The following is a 14,258-nucleotide window of genomic DNA, read 5'->3' on the forward strand; positions in this document are numbered from 1 at the left end:
AAAGATGGTATTTCAGGACACAACTGGACTGTCTTGCTTTTTTCTTCTTCTTTTGAAGACATTTCACTTCTCATCCAAGGAGCATCTTTAGCTCTGACAAGATAGTGGGGAATGGAAGGATTTATACTCCTTGCAGACAGCTGGTCATTTGCATCCTTTTAGTGGGTCACTGAAGCACTTGGAGGTTTATCTGTGACTGTATTCCTTGCAGGCAGTTGACAGCTGTCTGAAGCAACCTAGAACTAAGGAGAAATTTCCTGGCAGTTAGAACAATTGATCAGTGGAACAACTTGCCTTTAGAAGTTGTGAATGCTCCAACACTGGAGGTTTTAAAGAAGAGATTGGATAACCATTTGCCTGAAGTGGTGTACGGTTTCCTGACTAAGCAAGGGGTTGGACTAGAAGACCTCCAAGGTCCCCTCCAACTCTGTTATCCTATCCTATCCTTCTATTCTAAAGCCAATGGGGAAGTCAGATTCGCCTAAGAACCATGCTACTACTTTAACAGCTGCGATGATTCACAACAACTGTGGCAGGAAAGGTCGTAAACGGGGCACATAACTCCTTTAACCATCTTCACTTAGCAACAGAAACGTTGGGCCCCCTGGCAGTTGTAAGTCGAGAGTTAGCTGGGCTTCAGCACAGCGTGCAAACCAGCCAGTTACAAACACCTTTCCGGCTTCTTCTGATCTAAAGCAGCTGCAACTTACTCCACTGTTGGAAAGCCAGAGAGGACATGAACTAATCAGGAGTAATGGGAAACAGCTTGAGGGCTGGTGCTTGCCATCAGGTGTTAACTGATGAAAAATAAGGGCCTTTCTCTTTCAATCCTGAAATCTGTGGTATTTGGTGTGGCTTGGAGGACTTCCTGAGAGCAAAGCTTCCTGACAGTTATGGACTGTGTGTCTGGCTGGGCCAACCTTGGTGACTGCTGGACATCTTAGCCCTCAATTACCCTCCAAGTTTGAAGTCTTCCCAGCCGAAAGAGTTTGCTTATGTCTGCAGTCAACAATTCCATCTGCTTTTTCTGCTGTTCCAGCTTCACGTCTCCTGCCTCGTGTTCCACTCAGAGAGATGCCAGAGGTAAGCAGCTGAGCAATTGTTTCAATAACTGGAATTGAATGATGGATGCTGTACCCAATATAATATTTGTGTTGAGCTTTGTAGGACACGGTTGTAAGGCTTCTGAGTATTAAGAAAGCTTTTAGTGAAGGGGGAACCTTCTCTGTTCACGCGGCAGACATCTGTGGGTTTAGCAACAGTTTTTTTTAAATAATGCTGTAATGCTGGTTTGTTTTAATCTTTTAATTATTGTTCATCTGCTTTTATCACTTGTAAGCTGCCTGGATTCACCTTGTAATGGTGATAGATGATAGATGATAGATAGATAGATAGATAGATAGATAGATAGATAGATAGATAGATAGACAGACAGACAGACAGACAGACAGACAGACAGACAGATAATAGATAGATAGGAGAGAGACAGGAGAGAGACAGGGAGGGAGGGAGGGAGGGAGGGAGGGAGGGAGAGAGAGAGAGAGAGAGAGAGAGAGAGAGAGAGAGAGAGAGAGAGAGAGAGAGAGAGATCTGAAGAAGCTTTGTGGATGAAAAGTGCAATGTCTTCAAAGAAAAATCAAGAAAGTCCAATTTCCTTTTGGAAACCGCTTTTGGGACAACCATGATCTGGATGACTGAGAATATGGATGGATGGATGGATGGATGGATGGATAGATGATAGATAGATAGATAGATAGATAGATAGATAGATAGATAGATAGATAGATAGATAGATGATAGATAGATAGATCATTCGTGTTTGGCCTGATCTTCCATGCCTGACAAAAAACGAGACAAGGAGTTGGCAACCAAAATGAAGGGGGGGTTATTTTATCTGGTTTCCACAACTAGTCCTTGACTTACGACCACAACTGAGCCCAACATTTCTGTTGCTAAGCGAAACATTTCTAAGCAAATTTTGCCCTATTTTGCAAACTCCCTTGGTACAGTTGTTTAAGTGAATCACTGCAGTTAGGTTAGTACCATGATTATTCAGTGAATCTGGCTTCCCTTTTGACTTGGCTTGTCAGACCCCCAAATATGTCAGTTGCCAACAATCTGAATTTTGACACATGACCACTATGGATGCTGCAATGTCCGTAAGTGTGAAAAGCGGTCATCTTTGGTCACTAAATGAACTGTCATTAGGTCATAGGCTATCTGTATACTATCACATTCAGACACATTGACTGACCAGTGATTTCTCAGCGTAGCTTCTCCTTGTCAGCATCTCTTTGACCAACAACCCTCCCTCTTCTTCCTGTGGAGTCTCTTGACAACAGAGTTGTCACCCACCTAACAGATTAATAGAGTTGGAAGGGGCCTTATAGGTCATCTAGTCCAACCCCCCACCCAAGCAGGAGAACCTACACCATTTCTGACAAATGGCAATCCAATCTCTCATTGAAAGCCTCCAGTGATGAAGCTCCCACAACTTCCAAAGGCAACTTCTGTTCCATTGTTTCATTGTTCTCACTGTCATAAAGTTCCTCCTTATTTCTCGGTTGAATCTCTCCTTGTTTGGTTTCCATCCATTATTCCTTGTCTGGCCTTCAGGGGCTTTGGAAAATAGCTTGACCCCTTCCTCTCTGTGGCAGCCCCTGAGACAGAGGTGGGTTCCTGCCGGTTCGGACCGGTTTGGCCAACTAGGTAATAACACGGGTGGACACATGACTTTACTGGTTCTATCCTGGGCGCCACCATCTTTATTTTCTGTTCTGCACATTTTCAATCTTCATTGAAAAATTTTATTCCCCCCCCCCCTTTTTAATGGTGTGTTCATGCGCAGACCTTTCTAAGTGCAAATGCGCATGTGGGAGGGGCATGCACACGCAAACATTTTCAGGCACCAAACCGGTAGTAATGCTGGCAGGAACCCACCCCTCTCCTGAGTTATTGGAAGTCTGCTATCATGTCTCCTCTGATCCTTTTCTTCACTAGACTGGCCATGCTCAGTTCCTGCAACCGTTCTTCATATGTTTTAGCCTCCAATCCCCTAATCATCTTGGTTGCTCTTCTCTGCACTCTTTCTAGAATCCTAACATCATTTTTTATAGAGTGGTGACCAAAACTGGATGCAGTACTCTAGGTGTGGTCTTACTAGGGCTTTATAGAGTGGTATTAGTACCTACTGCAAAGGTGTCCCTTTTCTACATTGTTTTAAAAATAAGTGGCTTGCTCATTGAGATGTCATGAGGATGTGAGGCAGGACACAATGGTGAGAAAGTCCTTGGCTGTGCTGAAGGCCTGGATAAATAGGTCTGCAGGTTTGGTATTTTTAGAGTGAGTGAGTGCCAGCCAACCCATGATACTAAATCTTCTGTTCTTATGACAAGTCCTAAAAGGAACTGAACATTGATTATATCCAACTCGGGAGCACTTTTCCCCGTTGCGTTTCTCAAGAGCTTTTTGGCAACGGAGGTCTTGTTCATGGTTGAAAAATGTAGTGTCAATGGCCTACATTTTCAGGGAATAAGTTTCAAAACAAATATATAGACCGGGTGACACCAGGCTTAGTAGCAGTAATAGTGAGAGGGATCTTGAGTCTTCATGGACAACCAGTTAAATATAAGTCAACAGTGTGCAGTGGCAGCCAAAAAAAGCCAACACAATCCTAAGTTGCATTAATGGAGGAATACAATCAAGATCAAGGAAGGTACTAATACCATTCTATAAAGCCTTAGTAAGACCACACCTAGAGTAATGCATCCAGTTTTGGTCACCACACTATAAAAAAGATGTTGAGACTCTAGAAAAAGTGTAGAGAAGAGCAACCAAGATGATTAGGGGACTGGAGGCTAAAACCAGGGGAGGGTTGCTCCCGGTTCAGCCCAGTTCGGCTGAACCGGTAGTGGCGGTGGCAGGAGGCTCCACCCACCTGCCCGGATGCTTCTGCGTGAGCGTGAGCACAAGTGAACTGGTAGTAAACCAGTTAACACCCCACCACTGATTAAAACGTATGATTAACAGTTGCAGGAACTGGGCAAGGCTAGTCTAGTGAAGAGAAGGATTAGGGGACACGTGATAGCAGTCTTCCAATCTTTGGGAGGCTGTCGCAGGGAAGAGGGGGTGAGGATCAGAGCATTGAGGGTAGGACAAGAAGTAATGAATGGAACCTTATCAAAGAGAGATCCAACCTAGAACTAATTTCATATTAGAGCAATTAATCGGGGGGATAGCTTGGCTCCAAAAGTTGGAGGTGTTTTCAAGAAGAAATTGGACAGCCATGTGTCTGGAACAGTATAGGATCTCCTGCTTGAGCAGGAGGTTGGATTAGAAAAATTAGAAGATTAGAAGTCCCTTCCAATTCTGTCCTTCTGTCTTTGATATCCCTGGAGTCACATTTATTTGAAGAAACATTTTAACTCCCCTTTATATTTCTGCAGTATTCCTTCTTGAAGTAACAGGATGTCATTTTCCCCTCCATCTAAAGGGCATCTTTTTTTTTCTTCCTTGAAACCTGGTATTATGATTGGATCTGCAAATGTCTTTGAGCAGATCTATATTTCCTTAATAAATGGTATGAGCACCTTGGAGACCCAGCACATATTGATTCTTGTACATGTTTGATGTTTGAGAAAACATGTAACATTTTGGTTCTGGATTGTTGTTTTTGTTAGTCCCTAGGCATCTGCTAAAAAAAACAAAACACTTTTCAATCCTCTTCTTTCCCAGAGACAGCGATTGCAATATCTCATTTGGCCAAGATATATTTTGTGGTGTTGCTGTTGTTTTGGCTTCATAGTAGTACATTGCATTCTGCATTTATGCTTTAATATGTACTATTAAGGGACACAGTGGCTCAGTGTCTAAGACGCTGACGTCGATCAGAAAGATTGGTAGTTTGGCAGTTCGAATCCCTAGTACTGCATAACCGAGTGAGCTCCCGTTACTTGTCCTAGCAGTTCGAAAGTGCGTAGAAATGCAAGTAGAAAAATAGGAACCACCTTTGGTGGGGAAGGTAACAGCGTTCCGTGCGCCTTAGATATTTAGTCATGCCGGCCACATGACCACGGAGAACATCTTTGGACAGAGCTGGCTCTTCGGCTTTGAAACAAAGATGAGCACCGCCCCCTAGAGTCAGGAACGACTAGCACATATGTGCGAGGGGAACCTTTACCTTTATGCACTATGTAGAGCCAGTATGATGGTTAAGAAATCAGGCTAGAAACCAGGAGGCCATGAATTCTAGTCCTGCCTTGGATATGAAGCCAGTTAGGTGACCTTGGGTCACTCGCTATACTTCAGCTCTAGAAAACAGGCAAGGGCAAACCACTTCTGAAAAACCTTGCCAAGCAAAGTGCAGGAACTTGTCCAGGCGGCCTCTGAGAATCAGCCAAAATCAAATGGAAGAAACAAAAAAAAAAATTACCACGATTCCAGTGAAATGTACTTGATAAAATAAACCCTGGATAAATGAACCATGGCTTAATGTAGTGTAAACCTAACTGCAGTTCATTTAATTATGGTTTTGCACATCATATTGTTCTGAGCTAAGCTTCCCCAAAAAGCAGGAGGCAGAGTCCTGGTCCTGACAAAACCCCTTTTATTAAACGAATGTGAATTCCTCTCATTCATATTCAGCAAAGGCCTGGCAAACAGTCTTTCAAAGGAATATTTACGACTACAGACCTTATCTATCTTGGAAAGCTGCCATGTAAATATTTTCAGAAGGAGGTGCTGTGCAAGGAAAGACTGGGCATGGAGTCTCTAAGATTCACAGACAGATCTTCATACTCCTGAAATGAATCTAATGACCGAACGAACGAATTGTTTCCTGCAAAAGCCCACTCCCCTTTCGCTCCTCTTTTATTTCCTCTGTTCATCATCTACCTCTGGCCTTACTCCCATGTTGACTCCTGTTCTTTAGCTGTTCTCAGTCTGGCAACTCTGCACATGCACACACTGGGAACAGGCTCCAGCTGATCGTCTGCTTCACTGATGTCTGACTCTGAAGGCAGCTGATAACTGGCATACGGCCCTGGCCCCCTCTCTGCCTCCGACACAGAGCCCTCATCAGAGCCTTCCCCAGACTCCAGGACTGACCCATGTTCCTCCCCAACCTCCTCACTCTCCGAATCTGCTGCCAGCTCCGATGGCGGGCCAAAACACATATCAAGCTAAACCAATAAACTATATTGGGACTAAATGCAATCTGCAAATGCAGTTATTCGGATTGACTAGATTTAGGCAATCTCACATTCCAATTTTTGAGTAGTTCTATTACACTGTGCTGTTCAGGTGTAATAGCTTCATCTTAGGACAATATTTTCATACTACATAGCACCAGCATATCTTCTAAACCACAGAAGATCTTCTAATAAGTGCCTGGCTGCTATTCAAGTCAGGAATTTTCATTTTCCTTCCCTATGAACATATTTAAGGGGAGTGAAGTCATCTCTTCTTCATCTCGAATTGCTGTAACACAGTTCCCCCCTGCCTATTCTCACACAACTTCTCAATCATAGCAATAGCAATGGCACTTAGACTGATATACTGGTCCTCATTTGACAGACCTCGGAAGGATGGAAGGCTGAGTCAACCTGGAGCTGGTCAGGATCGAACAGCTGGCAGTGGGCAGAGTCAGCCTGCAATACTGCATTCTAACCACTGTGCCACCAGTGTTCCTAATAGCAAAAGCACTTATATAGTACTTCATAGTTCTTTACAGTCCCCTCTAAGTGATTTATGAAGCCAGCATTTTGCTCACAACGATCTGGGTTCTCATTTTAACTGACCTTGGAAGAAAGAAAGGCTGAGTCAACCTTGAGCTGGTCAGGATCGAACTGCTGGTTGTGGACAGAGTTAGACCTGCAATACCACTTTCTAACACTGCGCCACCATGGCATGTTCTAGCATGAGCTATGCCTTTAACGGTTAGATTTCACAATGGGTGAACAATGCAGCCCTCTTACACCATTCAATTCCTCCCTTTTTAGTAAAACATAAAAGATTTCAACTACAACATGGATACTGGAAGGCAAAGGTTCTTCTTTTATCGTTTATGCTGGAGGAAGTGATGACATGGATTACAGATCCTTGATTTACAACAGTTCATTTACGGACCCAGTCTTTCTGAATGGATTGCCAAATCTGCATTTCTTAAAAGCTGGCCTCCTCCGTTTCTGCTCGGGGGCAGGGAGACTGGTGCTGCTTTCTGCCTTTAAGAGCATGTTTCTCCATTTCTCCTTTAGGGAAATATAATATTCTGCCTTTTTAAATATTTCCCCAAATATTTCATTCTCCGAGGAGGGAGTGCTTCCCACAATAGAAACTCGTGGCACCCTAGAGTAACACTCTCGTGTGCATCCATGTACCATCTTCAACCTCCTTCTACCCCAATGCTTGTGGGAAAAGCCAGGCGCTCATTTCAGTAGCTACGCCGTGACCTATATTACAAGAGACAAACACGTGTATGTGTTGCATTTTTAAGCTATCTTTAAAGAAATACATTTTAGTTAGAAAGTAGTGTTTCTCAACTTTGGCAACTTTAAGCTGTGTATATTTGGACTCCCAGAATTCCCTACCACCGTGCTTTAAGATGTGTGGATCTCAAGTTCCAAAAGACTAAAACATATAAAGAACGCTTGTAGAATTTGGATATGGCTAGTGTAAAGAAAAGAAGATTAGTAGTGACATGATAGCAGTATTCCAGTACTTGAGGGGTTGCCACAAAGAAGACGGGGGTCAAATTATTCTCCAAAGCACCAGAGGGCAGGACAAGAAACAATGGATGGAAACTAAGCAAAGAGAGAAGCAACCTGGAATTAAGGAGAAACTTCCTAACAGTGAGGACAATTAACCAGTGCAACAGCTTGCCTCCAGAAATGGTTGGCGTTCCATCACTGGATATTTTAAAGAAGAGACTAGACAGTCACTTATCTGAAATGGTATAGGTTCTCCTGCTTGAGCAGGGGGTGGACTAGAAGACCTCCAAGACTACCAGCTCATTCATTCTAAAGTTCTTCTAAAGACTCTCTTCCTGGACTTTACCAGTTGGCATTCTTTGACTGATGGGGTCCACAACATACCTTCCCTGCCTGACTGGGTATGGTTGGCTAATGTAACAAGATAAACAAGAAACAATGGTTGGAAACTAATCAAAAAGAGAAGCAACCTAGAAATAAGGAGAATTTTTTTGACTGGGAGAAAAATCAACCAGTGGGACAGAAGTTGCCTTCAGAAGTTGTGGGTGCTTCATCACTGGAGGTTTTTAAGAAGACACTGGACAGCCACTTATCTAAGGGGCGGTGCTCAGCTTCAAAGCCGAAGAGCCAGCGCTGTCCGAAGACGTCTCTGTGGTCATGTGACTAAACTCCTAAGGAGCACAGAGCGCTGTTACCTTCCCACCAAAGGTGGTCCCTATTTTTCTACTTGCATTTTTACATGCTTACAAACTGCTAGGTTGGCAGAAGCTGGGACAAGTAACGGGAGCTCACTCCGTTACGCGACCCTAGGGATTCGAACCGCCGACCTTTCTGATCAATAAGTTCAGCGTCTTAGACACTGAGCCACCGTGTCCCTCTAGGAAGTTGGAACTAGTTATATGGAAACCAAAGTGCTAGACAAATTACTGGTAAAAATAACGTAAAACATCACACAAAAAGTAACGGGAGCTCACTCCTTTATGCGGCGCTAGGGATTTGAACTGCCGAACTGCTGACCTTTCAATCGATAGACTCAGCGTCTTAGCCACTGAGCCACTGCGTTCCTTCTAAACTCTAGTAGATCTCTGAAGAGTTCTTAAGGGAAGCTGTGGTGGTGAGCCTGACATCAAACTGATACACATCTATTCCAGCTTAGAGAAATATAGAAATGTCTTTCCTAGCCTTTGTCAGTTTTGGTTCCAATGCCATGATAGTAACGGGAAAAGCAGAGCATTGGTTCCGTTGCATTTCGGTGGCACCTGTCAAAGGGAGTTGGCAGATTGTTTTTCTTAATTTGAGGTCTATTTATATCTTATGTCTATTATGTATATTATAATGCTAATGAGATTTGTGTATTCCACGAGGGAGGAACATCAAAGAATGCAGCACAAGTTGGCTTATACAGTAATTTGCATGGCATTAGCATATTTCAAAAATTCATCAGATTTATACCATTTTTCTTGGGTTTAGGATAATATTGGGTGGTTTAAGACCCAAAACCGGGCACTTTTGATATTGGAAGCTGAGGGATGAGAGTTATTTATTTTCCTCTGAGAAAATTAAGTGCCCTCTCATCGCCAAATACCCCTCTATGACCTCTCTGGTTAGCTGATTTGATGATACGGTGGCCTCATTTATTTTGAGAGCCAAGCAAAAACAGAGGCAGAAATGTGTTCGTTTTACAAACTGGAAGCATGTTTAAAGCCCAGAGTAGAAATACACAAGATGAAAAAGAGAGATGTCTTCCTTTCCCGTTTTGTAACTTTGCGTACTTTTGAAAAAATAAAAATCAAAAAACCCTGACATTAGGGTTTGATTTACAGTTATTCCAGGCATTGCAATTTAGGGGCAAAATTAGAAGGGAGGATAGAATGCCATTCAAAAACAAAAACAAAACAAAACAAAACGCAAGCAAAGGAGCACAATCCTTATGCTGACTTTTTATGGTTCTTTATGCAGCTTTATTGGTCTAGGTAAGTCTCTGAATGGGCATCAGAAAGGCAATGAGTAGTGACAATGGGAGGCAAGAAAAAAATGAGAGGTAAGACAAAGTTGATTAGGGGACTTTCACTGGAGGCTAAATCATATGAAGAACGGCTGCAGGAACTGAGTATGTCTAGTTTAATGAAAAGAAGGACTAGGGGAGACATGATAGCAGTCTTCCAATATCTCAGGGATTGCCACAAAGAAGAGGGAGTCAAGCTATTCTCCAAGGCACCTAAGGGCAGGATAAGAAGAATTGGGTGGAAACTAATCAAGGAGAGAAACAACTTAGAGCTAAGGAGAAGTTTCCTGACAGTTAGAACAATTAATCAGTGGAACAGCTTGCCTCCAGAAGTTGTGAATGCTCCAACACTGGAAGTCTTTAAGAAGATGTTGGATAACCATTTGTCTAAAATGGTATAGGGTGCCCTGCCTGAGCAGGGGGCTGGACTAGAAGACCTCCAAGGTTCCTTCCAACTCTGTTATTCTATTATAAAAATGGCAGATGGGTCTTTTTGATCTGCTAACCCCCCCTCCCCCAAGCACTACTGGTTGAGCATCTTTTGTGAGCCCGATCTAAAAGATTACAGAGGAGCAAGGAATTTATATTGCGTTGCCTGCAGAAAATCCAATTAATCTGCCTTCTAATGAAACTGGGTATTTGGAGTGAGACCAGCTCCGGATTCTCAGCGGTGTGTGAGCGAAAGCTGCCCAGTAGTCAAAAAATAAAGCTGAGTCCCACTTTGCCTTAACTAGGGTTTGAAGAAGTCACAACCGTCTGGGTTCATATATTATGTTAGGCCATTAACTATGGTTTTAACAGCCACAACGGCTGGCTAGGCAAACTCACCAAGCCAAATAAACTCTATTATGGGTTAGGATAGTGTGCAAAGCTATCTGCTTAAAGTTACTGGATCTTTTCTTTCTTTGAAGGTAAATGCTTACGGTAAAAGTTTCCCCTGCCCAGTTGTGAGCTACTCTTGGGAATGGTGCTCATCTCTGCTTCTTGACCAGCATTGTCCGAACAAATTTCCTTAGTTGTTGTTGTGGCCTGCCAGCAGAGCTGGCAGCAGATTCAGAGAGTGAGGAAGTTGGGGAGGAACATGGGGCAGTCCTGGAGCCTAGGGAAGGCTCTGATGAGGGCTCTGTGTCGGAGGCAGAGAGGGGGCCAAGGCCGTCTGGCAGTTCTCAACTGCCTTCGGAGCTAGGCAGCAGTGAGGCAGAGGAACAGCTGGAGCCTGTTCCCAGTGTGCCCATGCGCAGAGCTGCCAGAAGGAAAGAACAGCTAAGAAATCAGGGTTGACTTGAGAGTAAGACCACAGGTGGAGAGTGAATGGCCCCTCCCATAGGAAATAAAAGAGGAGCGAAAGGGGAGGGGGCTTTTGCAGGAAACACTTCATTTGTTTGTTCGTTCATTCATTTCAGGAGTGTGAAGATCTGTCCGTGAATCTCAGAGACTCTATGCCCAGTTTTTCTTTGTACAGCACTGCATTTGGAAAATACTTACATGGCAGCTTTCCAAGGTAGATAAGGTCTGTGTTCATAATTTCACTTTTGAAAGACTGTTTACTAGGCCTTTGCTGAATGTGAATCAGAGGAATTCACATTCGTTTAAATAAAAGGGGTTTATATATATATATGTTTTCGTAGATTTTCACGGGTGTAGGTATGCTGGTATATATATATATATATATGCATGACACCTATTTATCTACTCACATTTACATGCTTTTGAACTGCTAGGAGGGCAGGAGCAGCTAATGGGAGCTCACCCAGTTCCACAGAGCTCAGGTCTCAAACTCCAGTCTAGCAACTCTCCAGCTGACAAACTCAGTGTCTTTAACCGCTTAGCCATCACACCCCTATCTTTTTTTGAAGAAGGGGTGGGGAGAAAGGCCCAAGAAAGTGAAGGGAAAATATGTTGTGGTGGCAAACTGAACAAGCAAAAAAGATTTGCTGGGTAGCAAGACTAAGGACCTCCGATGTTGTTATACTTGGGGTTATTGTAAATTCTAACGTTGCTCTTATAGGTATATAAAACTCCGAGGGCCTCCCATGGGTCAATCCCATTTGGAAAATTTGCTGTGGGATTTTGGGACGAGCTTGCTACTCAATGAAGTGGCAAGCATATAAATACAACTAAATTATTTCAAGGGACTCCGTGCAAACAAGATGGCTGTGGCACTGTAACCCGGCGTTAGAACTCTTGCTCAATGAAACATGACAGTGAAAGAGGCCATTCGGCTTTTCAAGGAAAATTGGCTCCACAGGATTCCCACCATCTGGCGATTGCAAAAGACAATTTTTAGGAAGAAATGTATCAATGAAACGCACACAGCCCTAAGGCTAATCCCCACCCTTGTCTTTGTTAAAAAGTTCTCTCCAACCTCCAGGGTCTACAACTGCTGGAGCATATTCTTGTTCTGATGGTCGTAACAACTGGAAGTATGTCAGGATAATGGACATTAGCAGTGGTGGGTTCTGGATCCTGTCGCAACCGGTATGCTGCAACGGGGCAGGGCATCCACCACATGCACGCATGCGTACCATTGCCCTGTGATGCTCCAGCTGCTCGGCGGAGCGTTGCACAGGTGCCGTATGTGCCCGTGTGCAAATGCCCCGGTTGGCTCAAATAGAGGTAAGGAGAGCAGGCAGGTGGGCCCTCCGCAGCACCGTACTGGAACAGTGCCTGCGGCTCCCAGCAGGCACCGGTATGCACGTACCGGGGCGTACTGGCTGGAACCCACCACTGGACGGTCACTCATGCACTGGTGACGTCTTGCCTGGACTACTGTAACGCTCTCTACATGGGGCTTCCCTTGGGACGCGCCCGAAGACTGCAGCTAGTCCAGAACGCAGCCGCACGGGCGGTCATGGGGAGTACCAGGTACTCCCATGTGACACCGCTCCTGCGTGAGCTGCACTGGCTGCCTGTGGTCTTTCGGGTGCGTTTCAAGGTTTTGACCACCATCTTTAAAGCGCTCCATGGCATAGGGCCCAGTTACCTGCGGGATCGCATCCTCCCACATACATCCCAGCGGCCAATTCGCTCTCACAGAGAGGGGCTTCTCCTGGTGCCGTCCGCTAGGCAATGCCAGCGGGCGACGCCAAGGAGTAGGGCCTTCTCTGTGATGGGCCCAACCCTCTGGAATGACCTCCCCCCCGACATCAGAACCACCACCGACTTCCGCTCCTTCCGGCAGAAACTAAAGACTCACCTGTTTCGACTGGCTGGCCTGGCATAATTTCAACGCCTATCTCCTGGCATTTATATTTTACTGGTTTTTAAGGGTATTATTCTAGTCTTAATTTTATTGGGTATTGGGATCTTAATGTCTGTTTATTTTAATTATTTATTAGCAATACAGTCCTGCACATCTTTTATCCTCCTCTTATGCATCTATCCATTTTATATTTGTATATATATATTTTCCATGTAGTAATTTTAATTGTTTTAATTTTGTTCTTTGACATGGACTGTACACCGCCCCGAGTCCCTTTCGGGAGAGGGGGCGGTCTATAAGCGCTAATAAATTGAAATTGAAATTGAAATTGGACATTAGCCTTGCAACCTATGAAAATCAGCATGCCACTAGCAACATCCCAGGCTTGGGAATGTTGATGGCAAAGCTTTCTCCCTTTCTGTTATCAAAATCCAACCTTCACTAGGCTGGAGGTAGTTGAGCTGTTTGCGCAAGCTATTTGTACAAGCCATTGTATATACTAGAGGTACCTCCTAAGACCCTAGGTCCTAGCAGTCAACTCACTGGCAGTCCATGGAGTGTCTATGTTACAGTTGAGTCATCCCAACCAGTTTTAGACCTTCTCCATTGAGTGCTTACACCTTGATTGCGCAATTGAATCATATCTGAAAGGTTCTTGGGCAAATACTGAAAATATAGGTAGAGTCAATGGGGGAGCCAGATACACTTAGCAACTGTGTTACTTCACAAGTGTAGTGATTCACTTAACAGCTGTAGCGAGAAAGGTTGTAAAATGGAACAGAACTCACTTAACAACTGTCTCGCTTAGCAATAGAAATTTGGGGCTCAACTGTGGTCATAAGTCGAGGGCTACCAGTCCTGAATGCAAGATTGCTTAAGTGCCAGAATTAAGTTCAACTCACAATCCATGCCTGGTTCCTTTAAGCTTTCTTCATTAACCAGTATAACTCAAGATGTGAGATAAACGGAAGAATAGTTACTATTGCAAATCTATGGCAAATCTAGACAGCGTACTAAAAACCAGAGACATCACCCTGCCAATAAAAGTGCGTATAGTCAAGGCTATGGTTTTCCCAGTTGCAATGTATGGCTGTGAAAGTTGGACCATAAGAAAGGCTGAGTGCCAAAGAATGGAGGCCTTTGAACTCTGGTGCTGGAGAAGACTCCTGTGAGTCCCTTGGACTGCAAGGCGATCAAACTGATCAGTCCTAGAGAAGATCAACCCTGACTGCTCTTTAGAAGGCCAGATCCTGAAGATGAAACTCAAAGACTTTGGCCATCTAATGAGAAGGAAGGACTCACTGGAGAAGAGCCTCATGCTGGGAACGATTGAGAGCAAAAGAAG

At 44.1% G+C, this 14,258-nt stretch overlaps 1 protein-coding gene across 3 annotated transcripts in view; it reads left to right on the forward strand.

Moving 5' to 3' along the window:
- Positions 1 to 552: 552 nt before the first annotated feature.
- Positions 553 to 14,258, forward strand: part of LOC309397768 (connector enhancer of kinase suppressor of ras 2-like) — a 341,564-nt gene continuing 327,858 nt past the window's right edge. For all 3 annotated transcript variants that reach the window (XM_081964086.1, XM_081964088.1, XM_081964087.1), the window contains exon 1: positions 553 to 1,083. In XM_081964086.1, coding sequence (XP_081820212.1) covers positions 996 to 1,083 — 88 coding nt within the window. In that variant the 5' untranslated portion in view covers positions 553 to 995. The remainder of the gene's footprint in view (positions 1,084 to 14,258) is intronic.

Source organism: Natrix helvetica (assembly GCF_964273705.1).
Source record: "Natrix helvetica genome assembly, chromosome: 11".
NCBI classification, from domain to species: domain Eukaryota; kingdom Metazoa; phylum Chordata; class Lepidosauria; order Squamata; family Natricidae; genus Natrix; species Natrix helvetica.